The sequence below is a fragment of the Triturus cristatus genome, chromosome 10, assembly GCF_964204655.1.
Source record: "Triturus cristatus chromosome 10, aTriCri1.1, whole genome shotgun sequence".
Lineage (NCBI taxonomy): Eukaryota > Metazoa > Chordata > Amphibia > Caudata > Salamandridae > Triturus > Triturus cristatus.
In genome coordinates this window covers 324,718,009-324,734,868 of record NC_140593.1, presented here as the reverse complement: position 1 = coordinate 324,734,868, position 16,860 = coordinate 324,718,009, and the positions used below count along the sequence as shown (strand labels likewise).

The window sequence follows — 16,860 nt, the reverse complement described above, 5'->3', positions numbered from 1 at the left end:
TATATCAATGTTTACATGTATAGTCGAGTGTAGAAATACATTTGGCACATTGTTAATGATGCAAAAACAGAAACACAGGAAATCTACAAATGGCAGTTTGTAAAATCACAGGGAGTCAAAGAATGACCTGCCAATTAGTATTCATATGGCAGGTCACAATTTGCCACGCCATGTGATTGGCTACAATGACAACGATGGTAGCTTGTAAAGGATAGGACACCACCATTCATGTGATTCAATTTCAAAATTGATAATATGTTTTCCCTTTATGTGTGCTTTTTTAGCAACTTACCTCCAAGTTGTCACTCAAATTCCCAAAGTCTAAGAGGTCCAAAGGAGACTCCTTCCGCTCTGTGATAAATTACTACCCCAACCTTTGAGTCTGTAACTAATCAGTGGTTTTCAACTAAAATTATGGTTGGAAACAATTGATACATATAGTAACGATTCACAATTTGGAAGGAACACCCAAAGCATGCCCCTTATAAACTAGTAATCATTTCTAGACCCATTTTAGTTTAGTAAAATAAGAAAATGATATTTAAAAATCGTAAACCCTTAAATTTACTGATTTGTAGGGTTTATGGCCACTAAATCAGTTAGTACCTTGATGCAAAATATTCATAATGAAGGTGATAAAAAAATAAAATAAGCAATAAAATGTTTTTATTATTATATTAAGATAGAGTAAATGTTTGTTATGTTTTAAGTTCTACGGTTTTAATGTTATAAATTATTTAAAATTGTACACTCCTTAAATACATTCAAAACATTTAGAAAGTGATACATTTTAAATGGATAATAGACTTCATGTAATAAAAATATCCTGTGCCGCAGACTTAAAACCAATAAATAATAAAAAATAATAGGTTGGGGAGAAATAATATAAAAATACGAAATAAAGGACTTTTAGCAATGAAGTATGTTTTTTTTCATTATATGGCCATATTAGTTGCTTCCTATGGAGATGTGTTTATTAATCTTTTGCTGTCTGTACTTGATTGTAGCCCATAACGAAAACCTAATACATTACGTAATACATTTATTTAGTTGATATTGTAGTGCACAGTTTTTTCCATATGCTGAAAACCCAGCGATAGTTGTTATTTGACCATGGAAAGACCGGCACATCATTTTACCAGTGTGTCCTGATGATAAAAAAAATGTCATGCCATTAATCTTGGTGATTTGTCAATTTCGCTGGTAGTGGCATTGACAGAAGCGTATGTGTAAGTTCAGAAAGGTTGACAACCCTTTTCATTCTTTGAAGGTCAGTAACATGTCTATTATTCACACATTATTTCAGGCAAATCGCGGAATGCATTTCAGTTTCAAAGTAAACACTTTTTTCCTGCATTCTCTTGGGATGGCAATGGGAGTATATGAATATTTGTCTTTCCCTTACAGATTTTGTGGTCCGGGACGATGGGTGGATTGAATATAAAGACTCTCAGTACTATTTCAGTGCTGAAGCTCTGCCAATGGAAAAGGCTCGAGAGTTTTGCAAGAAGAATTTTGGTGATCTTGTAGTTATCAATGGTGAATCTGAAAGAAAGTTTTTGTGGCGATACGTAAGTGTTAATTTAATACCGTGACTGTTAATTATGATTATGTTAAGTACATGGTGCAACTCTTTCAGTTTAGATGGAGCCTTATTCCCAGCCCACCATAGATGGCGTCTTCCTGCCCCTGTTTAATTTGAGTCCTTTATCCCTTCCAATTACCACGCTTTAGCAGTTAGACTAACGCATTTTAGTGCTGGTGTCCACATAACCGCACTAAAATGCATCAGTGACACGTTTATAGCGCCCTGACCACCACTATGACGAGGCACACTAAAGCCCGACAGTCTGAGCTGCATACTTAGCATGCTAATTGGCTTGTTCTCCCTGCTGCCGTGATGAATTAAAAAAACGATTGTTTCATTCAGTGTCACGCTTGTCTCTCAAATTCTAGCGCTAGTTACCTGAATTTTTACTCAAGGCACACAGCCACTGCAAGCTGGAGCCCAGCCTCTGTTTTTAGGACTCGGCTGGCATTGGATCGGGCATGCGCTCCTCGCCTTCGAGAGCTATAGTCATCAAGCAAGTTTCAAGAAGGGGCTTGAAGCCCCGCCCCTCATTTTCATTGGGTAGAGTCAGCGTTTATGTTAAACGCTGGCTTCCCATTGAAAAGGAGGGTTTTCGGTTGCCACCCTTTCGCCTTTTTGGACGGCCCCCAAAGACTCGGTCACCTGCATACGGCTGCCGTGACAAAGTTTCTTATCAGAAGCTTCGTCACGCTGCCTTGCACGCACCGGTCTGGCTCTCTCATTGGCGCGGCTTGTTATTTTTTCTCATCTGCTGCGGCCTGTTTCTCTGTTCTAGGAATGCTTGGCTGCTCTGGTCTCTGTATTCTGTGTTTTTATCTGTTCTCTGTGCCTGTCCCGGTCTGCTTTTTGTGCAATTTATCTACAGTGAGTCAGGTATGCATTTCTCTTTTTTTTGCTCCTATTACGTGTCCATCTCTCTGCGCTGTGTCCTTGACTCTGTTATCTGCCTGCTCTGGGGGTTGCTCCTCTACGCTGTGCCCTTTTCTCCATTTGCTGCCCGATTCTGTCTTCTGTGTCATGTTGCGGGATATGTTTGTCTTTTCTGGTCTATTTTTCTGTTCTGTGCATGATTCTAGGTGCTGAACAGAGGTCGCCCTGTGCCCACTCACCATACCCCGGGGGCAAGTGGTGCGCTCCTGCCCTCTCCAATCCTCAGGTGCTGATGTCAGTGGCTGGTCCGGTGCCCTCGGTGCAGTTCCTGCCCCTCAGTGGTCATATGCCCGTCTTCCCCTCTCCTCATGGGTGCGTGGCTGGCCCCGCGCGCTCCTCCGGGGTGAGACAAATTACTCTTCACACAGTCCTCGGGGTGAGCCGCTGCCCTGTCTTGCGTCTCAAGGTTTCTCTCCCGGGCTCTTTTAGAGCACTCCTGAGGGAACTCCTGGATCACACCCCCCAAGGTCCCTCCCCCCTCCAGCCTTCTGTCCATGTGCCTCACCAACAATAGAGCCGCGAAGAGGTGGGAGGCAGTGACCTTCCCTCCTGACACCTCCCCCAGCCCTTAATCCTCCCAGCCCTGCATAATCCCCATCTCTGCACCAGGTCCCCTCACACACCCATGAGCCAAACCTTGCAGTACCGGGGGCCTGTGCAGGACTGGCCTCGCGGGGAACATTTACCTCTTCAGTGCTGGTGCTACTAGGCGGCATTCCCGTGAAGTAGGAACTATGTATTTACAGATTTCTGTATTTCTCAGTTTATGCTAATAAGCATAGAACGGGGGAGAAAACAGAGCATGTGCTATACAACAAGGAATCAAATATAAACTGGTGTCGGGGGCACCCAAACAAGGGTGCGCACATACATACACCCTAACAGTAAAAAAAGACGGCTGTTACTGCCAAGTTTCCCATCGATTCTAGCGGGACTTCCGCTCTGTCTTTACTCTAACTCTATAAATAATCACGTGTCTATTGCCTGAAAGATGTTTTCATACATTTACTGCCTGTCCACTGGGAACAGTCTTTCACACCACCCTCCCACCTACATTAATTTACGTGTACCCCCCGAGGTGGAGTTGCCTCTTTCCTATCTGCTTCTACTACATAGAATACTGCCTTATTTACATGACTCTTACACCCTCCTTCCCTCACAAATCTCTCTCCTTCACTGGTTTTATAACCTAGGGCACGCACTTAAAAGTTAAGAACTTTGGATAAGCTTCCCCACTTTTGTTTGATCAGCTGGCAGAAGGGGGAGTTTGGGTTTTGGGTCAGTGTGTTAGCGCTTAGAGACCGTTGGTGATTTGGCGCTTTATAAATATATATTAACAAACATAACATAACATAACTGGAAACCGTGATATATATATATATATATATATCACTTAAAAAACCATAGGTTTCACACATGATATAGTTAGCTGGACATTTCACTCGTGAAAAACCATTGAAATTCCCCCGTTATAGTTAGTGCAGGCAACTATAACTCACGCGACCGCAATCCTCTGCTGATGACGTCAGATATTACATCACTGTATTTAGACACTTATTTACCCATGTCTTCTTCCATTAATTTTTAGCTATACATATATTACAAATATTTTTTTTTCAGAAAGACACATATGTCATCAGTGATATCTGACGTCATCAGCAGAGGATTGCGGTCGCGTGAGTTATAGTTGCCTGCACTAACTATAACAGGGGAATTTCAATGGTTTTTCACGAGTGAAATGTCCAGCTAACTATAACATGTGTTAAACCTATGGTTTTTTAAGTGAATTTGCAAGGTTTTTTAAATGCTAATTCCTAACTATAACGTGTGTGAAACTTATGGTTTTTTCAGTGAATTTGTACAGTTTTTTAAATGCTAAGTTATGTATTTTTTTTTTTTTTTTTTTAAGGTTTTTCACCGTGCGCGTACCGTAAGTTTTACCGTACGCGCACGGAGCGCGCTTATAGATATATATATGCTTTTAAATGCTATTTTCTCAGGAAATACTGAACAGATTTACACCAGACCTGCAAAAGGCACATCCCTGACCTGAGGACTACCTCTCTGCCAAATTTCAAGTAATTCTGTTCAGCCGTTCGGGCTGTAGCTTGGACTAAAGGTCCTATGGAAAAATGCATGGGGAAAACGCGTTTTGGGAGCCCCCCTTTTTCTCAGCCCCCGCTTGATGAATCCCCCCGAGACTTTCAGGGACGGAGCGGAGTGGAGCGCCCCACCTATTTTGAAAATTTCGCGAGGATTCGTCAATCGGCGCCAAATTTATTCCAAATAGAATGTTGCGGATTTCCTATGGAAACACGATCCTAACTATAACTATCTACTGGCGACCGCCAGTAGATAATATATATATAACGAAGAATTTCGCCAAAAATGCTCCTGCACACCAACAATCACGAGGAGAACAGGAACAGACGAACACTGACCCAGGATGCAAGTGAGTAATTTTTATTTATTTATCCAATGCCTGCATGACGCGTTTCAGCCTACAGGAGGCCTTGATCATATATATATATATCTCAAAACGTGGACACAATATGTCCTCCATTAGCAGGACACATAACTTACATGAGACCCGCAGAACTGGACACCGTTGTCCAGTTCTGACCTCCACACATGTCCAACCGAGGCCTAGCCAGTGACGTGCAGTGAGAAACAGAACCTCATTATCCGGCGGGGGAGCCACTCCCCGCAAGCACGAGAGTCAGTGAGCTCCATGTCCCGTTAACAGGGCCCCAGCGGCCTGATTGTGTTTGTAGACTCTTGGTCAGGGAGCTTGGAGTGGACTTGGAGCCAAGCCTGCCTGCCCTCCCAACCACGTGCTGAGCACCAGCCACTGAGACTTATGATTAAATCCTCCGAGCACAAAACTTTGCTCAAACAAAGTCCACATTGCTCCCCCTCCTTTGTGCTGCCAGGGCACGTGATCCCAGCCCTCACCTTCTTCATCTCAATGGATCCATTAACGGCTGCCCTCATCAGCCCCAGAGCCTTACCTGCTCCTGCAGCCCCAGTGGCGAGCTGCTCATTACTGGACTCCCATTGTCCGTGCAGATAATGCCAGCCAGGGCGGGGCCTCCTGTGCAGGGGGGGCTCTGTGCTTACAGATAATGGGCCCAGATGAGTGGTCACTCCCCAGATCAAGGGCGCCTCTTTAATCGGACCCCCAGGGGGGCTTGGCCACATAGAAACATCTCCGGCCTCAGAGCAGCGTAGAGTTAAACGAGGCATCCCTCGGAAATACAGATAATACCTTCCATGGACCGACCAGCAGACGAGTCCTTTCTTGAAGGAGAGGGACAACTGAACCGAGAAATGAATCTTTTATTCTCTGGCACGAATAACTAACTGCCAGAGGTGAACAGCATCAGTATACTCGTCTCTCACACAAATAACTTTAAGAAAGTTCTATGTTATTCTGTGATTGAAAGAACTTTGTTTTCTGATAAGAATAATCACCGAGCAACCAGCCTTTTATTATCTGACAGGAATACATTTACTGAGAGACGCGTCCTTCATTCGTAGTGAAATGGGAATCAGCAAGTTACATTTTTTCTTGAAGACAAATAACTCTTTCTGGGATGCGCATATCTTTTAATCTTCGACGACGATTTACTTAAAAACTTCATAACTAACTTGTGAAGAGTACACGCACCAGCGCCAGAACGTTTTCTGCCATTGTATTAATCTCGTGGGCTCCCTATTCAACTGTTGCATTCTAAAAAAACATTCATAGTCATACCAATTTCAAGAACTTAAAGTGCATTACATTTATTCATGACTTCACACATTCGCACTTTATAACATGAGTCAAATGAACAATTAGGGCTCCCTGAGAAGCCATCTTAGTTAGACCACTCTCATGTTTTGTAGCTGAACTGAATTGGTAGGAGAGCTTAGCATTTAAAAAATGTATAGCTGGAATTTTTATTTAACTTTTTTAACTTTAAGAAAGCGCTTACACTTTTAACAGAACACGTACAAGTTATATAGTATGCTGTTTTATATCATGTAATGGTTTTTAATTAACTGAATAATGAATAATAAATAAGTGACACAAATGATTTACTTTAAGAGGAGATAGTTTTTTTTGTCCTGTGCTAGATACTGAATATCTATCTAGTGAGTTTTCTAAATCTGGCACCATAGTACCTTCCTTTTACAGGAAAGTCTAGCCCACCCAGAGCTAGCCTTGGACTGGCACGCATGCCTTCTAACGCCCCACAATCCTGCAAACTATTTGACCTCTGCCATTAACACTTCAACTTGCATCCTATCCTGCTAGCCAGAGCTGTCATGAGGGTCATAGCATCCCAGTCCCTCATTGATAAAACCCCATGCCAGATATCGCCGAGGCCCAGCCCCCATGAATGAATTCGGACCCTCCCACCTGTACTTCCATCATCCCCCATTGTTAAAGACAGCAAAACCCTACACTTTTAGCAAGCATTGAAAATGCAATAGGTCTCGCCTTTGATTAAGTTAAAGGTATTTGCTTTGCTAATGGTATTGTATAGCAAAGCAAATGGCTTTTATTTTATTAAAGGCGAGACCTATTGCATTTTTAATGCTTGTTGGAACATGTGGTCTGTCAGACACTCTCAGACAGGGCTGAGCAATGTGAAAGTAAAACATAGAAACAGCCGGCTGCAGTGGCACACATGGTGGATATGGTTGGTGCCCACTTTGCAGGCAGGTATCACCCTGTGACCCAGACCACAAGAGAGATGATTGACCCAGATGAGCAGATAGTAGACACAGAGGCGGCATGGGACAGCTTTGTTCTTCCCCTTGCCGTGCCTGTCACTATAAAATCATTATGCCACAGCCAACAACAGTTCATCTCAAGCTAGCACCTTCTAACATCACGGCGTAGAACTCCTTCACCTGATGTTGTTTGTCCTCAGTTCCCGGCCTGGCTGCCGGTAGTAAGGAGTCCTGCTGGCAAGACAGGGTCAGTGCCGTCTTGACACATGGGCATGCTGGGCAGTTGCCCTGAGGCACCAAGAGCATAGGGCTCATGCAGACCAGAATTTAACACTAATTTTCTGTTAAACATTTTTAATCTTGTGAATGGCTGTGTAGTCATGGCCCAGTGTACTGCTTTGCCCGCGGCCTATAATTATTATTATTGACATTTGTTAGGTGCAAAACCAATCATCCCCCCGGGGATCTCTCAGTGCCACAATATCAAAAGAGCAGAGGGGAGAACAACTGATTAGTGACTAAACAACCAGGTTTTAAGATGTTTTTTAAACTGCCCAAAGGTGGGGCAAGCCCGAATGTCGTCTGGCAGCTTGTTCCAGTGGGAGGGCGCAAGATATGAAAATGAACGCCCTCCCATTCTGATTTTATTGATCCTCCTTGGGCGCAACAGCCGCCGTTTGCTCGACCTCAGTTGCGAGAAGGAATATAGGGTATTAGCTTATTACTGAGGTAGGCCGGACCATGCCCCTGTAGAGTTTAAAATACCAGACACAGAAGCTTGAATAATGCTCATTTTCTAATGGGCAGCCAGTGGAGCAGACGCAGGAGAGGCTCCGAAGGGGATCGAGATGGCCGATTGAGGGCCAGACGTGCAGCTGTGTTCTGCACAACCTGCAGCCTGGAGAGAAGATCTTCCCTAATCCCTACCAACAGGGAATTACCAAAATCCAAACTACTTACTAATAGTGCCTGAATGAGCGACTTTCTTGCAGAAAGGGGAAGTCAAGGAAAAATCTCTCTGAGCATACGCATCAGGCCAAAACAGGTGCCCGAAATGCTTTTCACATGTTCTTCCATGGAGAGTTTGTCGTCCACAAAAACACCTAGGTTTTTCACCCATTTTTTTGGGGTGGGGGGTTCACCAGGTCAGGAGGCAACCAATCAGTAGACCAAAGCTCCTCCGCTTTCCCGAACAGCAAAATCTTGTTTTTGGTCGTATTCAACGGCAAAAAATTATCTGTCATCCAAGCCTCCATCTTTAGCATGCACTTCTTAAATTTTTCTCTGGTCGACATGGGATCTGAATTGATGGTAACTATCAGTTGTGTATTGTCCGTGTACGATATGGTGTCAAAACCACAAGATCTAATAATGGAGGCAGAGAAGATACATAAATGTTGAATAAAGTGGGGCTTAAAATGGAGCCCTGTGAAACCCCTTTGTCCACAGCCGAGGTCTGAGAAGTAAACGACTCAAGTTGGACTCGCTGAGTTCTGTCAGCAAGGAAGCTTTCAAACCATCTAAGTGCCATTCCTCTGACACCAATCTCTCGTAGCCTATGCTCTAGGATTCGATGAGAGATGGTGCCGAACGCTACCAACAGTTCGAGAAGGATCAGCATAGTAGGTGTCCTATTAACCAGGGCCAACTTGATAGTATCTGTGACTTCAGTTAGTGCAAATTCGGTACTGTGCGATGCACGAAAGCCTGACTGAGAGGGATCAAGTAAATTATCCAGTTCAAGATATTGAATTAACTGCTTATTAACTAAGGTTTCCATGACTTTTGAGAACAAAGGCAGAAGAGATATGGTTCTATAGCTTTGAAGATCCAAGGGATCGGCCAAGGCTTTTTTCAATATAGGTCTTATTTGAGCCATCTTCTATTTCTGGGAGAAGGTGGCTGCGAGTAGAGATAGATTACAGACTTCAGTAATGGGAGCAGCAAGAGCAGGGCCAAAGCTGTGATGATGAAAGGAGGAGCCAGGTCGGGAGGGGAACCAGATTTTTAGTGTGCCAGTAATGAGTGGACTTACTCCGCCGTGATGGCCTTAAAAGCTTCCAATGAGGAAGAGATGGAATCATCGGGGTTGTATGAAACCTCGCTAAATTCCATCTGTGTGTTAAAAGAACTATAGATTTCATCAATCTTTGGCTTAAAATGGTTTGCCAGATCATCACAGAACTGTTGAGTCCGCGGGATGGATGAGTTATTAACCCTCGGGTTGGTGAAATCTTTCAAAATTTTAAACAATTCTTTGGAAGAATTCTTAGCTTCAGAGATTCTGGTCCCCAGGTGAGATCTAGCGATGTTAAATTTTTTAAAGTATTGCCTAAGAGCCGTTCTATACGCTAGTTTGTCTGCCTCCTGTTTTCATTTTCTCCACTTCCTTTCCCATTTCCTGCAAGCAGCTTTTTCTTTCTTAAGACTGTCATTGTACCAAGGTGCTGGAGCTGACTTTACCCAGGTCTTGCATACTTTACTTAGGGCAATAGAGTCCAGAGCGTTAGTCAGAGAGACATCTATGATTGAGTAATGCTGTTAAGACAGCCCCGCCAGGACCCCAACACTTCAGCCTTCGGGGGGCGCTGCGACCACATACAAGGTACATGCCTGCAGGGCCCGGCCTCCGGCCCCCTGGATGAGCACACTGTTTCATGCAACGCTACAAGACACCTACCTGCACTGCTCTGCGTCAAAGGGCAGGAATATGCCAAATTTTGCATTATATTGCGAGTTCCTGTCCTCTCCTTGCTCTTGCACACCTTTAGCTGCCTAGTGCCAATGCTGGCACCCTTGCTCCATGGTGCAAGGGCCGTTGCGTTGCAGGCAGGATTTTTTTGTGCAGGAAGGGACACTGGGACAGAGTAACACAAGGCAGTGACTTGCTAAGCCTTGCATTACTTAAGATGTATTGAGTCACGCAGGGCATGTAAGATACCCTTCCATGGCTTGGCAAATCGCATTCTAGGTTTTACTTCACCATTTGCCCCCTTGCATTGTGCAAGGACTACAAAAACCTTTGATAAAACTGGCCCTGTGTCCAATAGATCAATCCCTGAAATTGCATAACCAAGAGTGTTTCGCAGAAGTGAAAATGAACTGTCATGTACATATTTACAAGCCCAAAGGCAGATGTGCATTAACTGAGAAAAGTGCTGGATAATCATACAAACTCCCGTTAAAGTGCTTCTTACAATAGTGAAGACACTTCAAAGTCTGAGCGATTATGACATATTAACATAGGAATATACTACAGAACAGCAAATCCATCCCACACAACACCAAATATGGGCATTAATGTTGAATTGTAGCCATATCCTGTCCAATTGAAAAAAGAAACAAAAAAAGAACAGCATTGGACAAAACACAATCTGAAGGCACACACAGACAAGCAGTTTATTCTAAAACTAATGATGCCAAGACCGCACATTCATGGAAATGCTACAGCGGCAACTGTATTCTCACTGAGTGACCCCCACCCCTCAAATGAGCTTAAAAAACAGAGAGGAATCTAACCAATAGTTGCTTTCACATGTGACTGAGCAGTAAGGGTCAGTGCAAAATACAAGTCATGCTGCATGCTTATTGCATCACAATCAACAATATTGCAGACATATAAGAATGTATGGCCTCACAACACAATCACAAATGATTTGATTGATTTGATTTGAACTAGATTTTTAGAGTACACCAAATGACCATAGGTGTCAAGGCGCTGTAGTCTTAGTAGTCCGATTTAACCAAGCAGCAGAATAACAGAGTTAACATTTACTGAGAGATGGCCCTACAAGGTGAACAGCCAAGTCTTTAAGGCTTTTCTAGATGGAAAATGTAGATTGATACAAGTTAGGTTGGTAGGAAGCGAGTTCCACAGTCTTGCAGCCATGACTGAGAAAGCTCTTCCTCACCATCTCTTCTTCCGGATTCTGGGCACTGTATCCAGGCTGAGGAGGGCTGAGCGAAGATTCTTTCCCAAGATGTACCATTGAAACATTGCCTTAATTCCATCTGTCCTGGCCTGATAAAGGGCCTTGTGTACAATGCAGAGGGCCTTTAACATGGTGCACTTTATATCGGGAGACAATGCAGATCAAATAATCCCTTGGACGCTGGCTGCTGTTTAGTGATGTCTACGGTAAGCCTCACCAATGCGTTCTGCACTAATTGCAGCTTGACTTGGGTGTTGTTATTAGTATACAAATAAAGTGCATTGCAATTGTCAATTCTTGATATATCCAACACCAGGGCCACTTGTTTTCATGCTGGGAGGGTGATAAAAGAGAAGGTTGTATTCAGCATTTTGATAAATCAAAAACATGTTGAGGTGGTACAGTTGGCCTGCCAGTCCAGTGAGACTTCCCTGTCAATGATCACCCCTACATTCTTGGCTTTCTCTGCAGGAGCTGATTAGGTGCCTAGAGTGTTGTTCCAAATGGAGGCTTGGGTTCCAAAGAACACTTCAGTCTTCTGCCCATTAAGCTTCTGATGTATTTCAATCCACCCTGCTACTGCTTTAATACAATAGTTGAAGCTAGCTATGGTCATTGCCATGTCCACAGGGATTGACGGAACGATCTGAGTGACATCGGCATAGGAGACATAGGAGCGGATGATCTTAACAATTGGGGAGAGACATAGAGGTTAAAAAGCGCTGGGCTCAAAGATAAGCCCTGCGGCACCCCACATTGGAATGGAGAATGCATCCAACTGGAATTGGTTCACCATCACCCTTTGGGATTCATCCTTGAGGAAGAGGGACAGTAGTTTCAGAGCTCTGTCTGTGATACCCATTGCCTGCAGGCAGTACTGGAGTGATCGGTATCATAATGAGACACACAGGCTAGAAAAGGAAGTGGAAAGCAGGAGTTAAATGGGCCAGCACCATTAAAACATATACTAGTACACATTATTCCAAAACTTTCACAATCTGTCAGGGATAGAGCCACAATCTGTGTAAATAATGGCGACCTACCTAAATGTCATCTCGCAGGCACGTGGATATCAAGGCCAAAGCAATGCATTCAACTGCAGGACCAAAATCTACCTTAGCAGGTACCAGCTCCAAGGCCCAGATGAAGTGCTATTCCAATAGAAAGCACTAACTGCCACAATAAACAATACTACACAAAGAACTGGGGGGGGGGGGAGATTTATCAAACTTTCACGTAACAAAACGCAGAAAGACACCTTGCTGCACTGTATTGAAATAAAAAGAGCAGGAATATGCCATATTTAACATTATATGGCACATACCTGCCCTCTCCTTGCGCTGGTGCACTTTTATCTGCCTATCACCCATGCAGGCACCCCAGTGTCATGGTGCAAGGGTGCCTGCATTGCAGGCAGGATCGTTTTTGTTTATCTAAGGGTTACAGCCCCAGTCAATCAACAACCCAATTTCTTTTTGATTTCAAAAGAATTTATTATTTTAAGGGAGTAAGAACAAGCATAGTATACAATCACGAATGATACAAATGATATCAGCTGAAAGACATCCAACCTGGAAAGCTGAGAGTTAACACTAGAATTTCATTACAAAGTTCATTAATCTGGAAATATCCGAGGAATGCATTAAATAAGGAAGAGACACTAGATAATCAGGAGACGTGCTTATCAAAAAGTATCATCATCCTATATTAACTTGGGGATAAAGGGAAAGAAAGGAAAGAAAGCAAAGACAGAAAAAAGATAGAAGAAAAGAGGAAGAAGGACAAGACAGGATGAAAGAAGAGAAGAGGATTTCCAAAGGATTCACCCAACAACAACGACAGCATTAACCAGGCACATCAAAAGGGTATTGAGCCACCAATCCCTCTGAGGCCCTTTGCACGTACGTATCTAGAGTCCGCCACACCTCATTAGATATAGACGGAGAGAGGTGAGCATGATCAACTGACGTATGAGCACTACGCAGAAAAGAAACCCATGCCCACCAAGTATGATAAGAGACTGAAGAAAAAGATTTCCACTCCATGAGAATTACTTTGACCGCAATAGTTAGTAAAAGATCCAATAGTTGTAATTCCATGGCATCTAAGGGCAACGGTACCGAGGCCGCCAACGGACCTAGAAGAATTAGTGGAAAAGAGAGTTGAAACTCAATATCAAAGATAAGCATGAGGTGTTTGTGAAATAAACCCCAAAAGGGCTGGAGAAGAAAGCAATCAAAGAACATATGCTGGAAGTCACCTGGTGCAAGACCACAACTCCAACAATGATTATCGTCCTTGAGATTTAACGCGTGTAAACGAGTGGGAGTCCAGTGAAGAAGATTAATAGAGAAAAACTTAGATTGCATTAATGAGGGGGCGATTTTATTACGAAGAGAGAGCCTACCAATATCTTGCCAAGTGTCCAAAGAAATATGATCAGTGACCTCATGCTCGAAATGACGTAGCCATTTTTGCTGTGTAACAGTTTGAGTAGGAAGTGTCGAGGACGACAAAAATTTATAAATCCTAGATGCTACATGACCAGACTTAATCCATAGGTGAAAAAGCATAATCATGGGGGAAGAAGGCTGAAGCTGTATTCTAGCAAGTGCTACCTTTATCTTAAGAAAAGTATAAAAATCTAAATTAGATAACGAAAATTGCTGGGCCAGGGTAGAGAACGGAAGAGGATCATTATTGGAATCATACAAATGCTTAACAAGCGAGATACCTTTCCCCGCCCAGTAAGACATCAAGTCTGGATCAATATTAATTTTAATTTTGGAGTTGCGCCAAATGGATGATCATCTAGTTTTATGCAGCGGAATCGCCACTCTCATATCAACTTTGCAACCGTATCCAAAATAATAGATCTAGAAAATGGAATGAAAAGGGTATGCGTGGTTAAAAAAGAGGCAGTTGGAAGCGGAGAGGCCAATTCCTGTTCTATTAGCAACCAAGCTGGAACCTGCATAAAGGGAGAGGAAAACCAGAGCGCACCCTGGGAGGCTAAAAAAGCAGATTGATATTTTCCCCAATCAGGAAGATTACATCCCCCCAACTCATAGGGTTTCCTCAAAAATGTATAGGCAATTCTAGCCCTTTTATTATTCCATAGGAATTTGGAAGTAATTAAATCAAGATCATGAAAGAAGGCATCAGAGAGCTTTACTGGAATCATAGAAGAGACAAAATTAATAATAGGTGTTATCATCATTTTAAGAGTTTGGAGCCGACCCCACCAGGAGATATGCTTCGGAGACCAATTATCTAAAAGATGTCGCACTTTAAGAATAGTTTGAGATTCATTATAAGTAACCGTGGCATAAAGGGTGGAACAAAAATAAATACCCAGATATTTTAGTTGCTTAGATTGCCACTTAAAGCCCGCCGAACCCATATGAGAGGAGAAGCAGTAAGCATTTAAGGGGAACATTTCTGTCTTATCTCTGTTCAGTGTATACCCTGAAACCTTTGAGAAAATGGAAATGATCTCAGAAATAGCCGGGATAGCACGTGCAATATCATCAGAAAAAATGAGAACGTCATCAGCATAGGCAGCTACTTTTAGCTGATGGGAACCAAAAGAAAAACCCATAATGTCTGGATGTACATTAATCAGTCTAAGAAGAGGATCAATGGACAACAAAAATAAAAGAGGAGACAAAGGACACCCTTGTCTCGTACCCTGGCAAAGATTAAAAAAGGACGAGGTAGCCCCATTCACTCTTACATTAGCCCTAGGTCGGGAGTAAAGAAACATAACCATACTGATAAAAGAATCACCAAGGTTATGTGCACATAAAACAGCTCGTAAAAAAGGCCAGGAAACCTTATCAAAGGCCTTTTCAGCATCAAGGGCCAAGGCCGCCGCCGGAAGATTGGATCGCTTAGCGGCACCTAGAATATGACAGAAAGTACGGATATTATCACGTGCAAGACGACCCTTTACAAAACCTGTTTGGGAAGGATGAACCAATTGAGGGATAAAGGAATCTAATCGTTTAGCTAGGATTTTAGCAAAAATCTTAGCTTCCATGTTAAGCAGGGAAATAGGACGAAAATTCTTGGGGTCTGAATGATCTTTTCCTTCTTTGGGGATTACTACAATAGTAGCATCGGCAGCAGAGCCAGACACAGAGCCATCCTTGATAAAAGTATCAAAGACCGATTGAAGTTTCGGAACAATCACAGATAGGAAGGTCTTATAAAACAAAATAGGGTACCCATCTGGACCCGGAGCCGTACCGGAACGAGTGGCTTTAATCGCAAATATAATTTCATCAGAGGTAATCGGGGCATTTAATGAATTATTAGCATCCTCCGGTATAATTTTCAACGGCACTGTCTTCAAAAACTCCTGGCACTGTTCAAAAGACGCCTGAGTAGAGGGGGTATATAACTTATTATAAAAATCGCGAAAGACCTCAAGAATCTCTTCAGTCTGAAATTTCCTCTTACCAAGATGGTCAGTAATAGAGGAGATTTGGGAAGACTTATTAGCAGACTCCTGGAACTTTAATGTAGCTGCAAGAGTCTTGCCCGCACGATTTTTTAACAGTAGCCGCTTAGATTTCTGAGCCTGAAAACCAATATGCGCCCTCTTAGTGACAATAGTATTATATGCATATTTTAAACTCTTAATAGATTGTAAGCACGACTTATCCTTAGAATGTCGAAAAAGAGATTCCTGACGTTTAATATCCTCTGCTAAATCCGTGAGTTCTTTTTTGATGGCAGCGTTTCTCCTGGACATACACTTAATGACCTGTCCTCGAAACGTGCATTTAAAAGAGTCCCAGAGAACAACAGGGGAGCTTACTGAACCAACATTCTCAAGGAAAAACGTCTCAATATCATTAGAAAACTCTTGAACCTGGGAAACATCATGTAAAATTTCCGTGTTTAGCCTCCAAGATCGAGACCTTGCCCTAGGAGCAAAAGACCTAAGTGTGAAAGTTACCGCGGCATGATCTGAAACTAAAATGGGGTGAATAAGCGGAGATGCGGAAGCTTGAACAAGAGAGGAGTGAACCAGGAGATAATCAATACGTGAGAAGGATGAATGAGGGGAAGAAAAAAAGGAGAAGTCACTGCCAGTGGGATTGTGAAGACGCCAAACATCCTGAAGATGGGTCAGAGAACATATAATAATCATTTGTTTATGTGCTTGAGGGGGACGAAAATTAAAGGCAGAATTCCTATCCAGAATAGGATCCATTGGTAAATTAAAATCACCACCTACAACAAGATTGCCAGAATGAGGCGTGTCATTTAGCTTTTTGGTGATCGTTTTCCAAAAAGACGGATCATCCTTGTTAGGGGCATAGATATTCATGACAAAGAGAACAGCATTACCATCGGACAACTTAGATAGTAGCCAGCGTCCCTCTGTATCCTGTTCAGAGGAAACGATAGACAAACCAGAATGTTTAGAGACTAAAGTAATTACCCCATTTCTTTTACCACAAGCATCTGAGCAAGCAACATCAGCAACCCACTCCTTCTTCAGAAATAACGCTTCCCTAACAGAGACCTTTGTCTCCTGAAAAAGTACGAGATCCGAAGAAAGAGATTTGCAATAGTCTAGAATCTTTGACCTTTTAACTGGGTGACTTAGCCCTTTGACATTAAGGGAGAGTACATTCAAACCAGACATAGACCTATTAACAGGAGAAAAAG

At 42.9% G+C, this 16,860-nt stretch overlaps 1 protein-coding gene across 1 annotated transcript in view; it reads left to right on the top strand.

Moving 5' to 3' along the window:
• Positions 1-16,860, top strand: part of MRC1 (mannose receptor C-type 1) — an 841,411-nt gene that overhangs the window by 427,293 nt on the left and 397,258 nt on the right. The window contains exon 17 of the mRNA XM_085631521.1: positions 1,408-1,571. Within this exon, the coding sequence (XP_085487647.1) occupies positions 1,408-1,571 (164 nt within the window). The remainder of the gene's footprint in view (positions 1-1,407; positions 1,572-16,860) is intronic.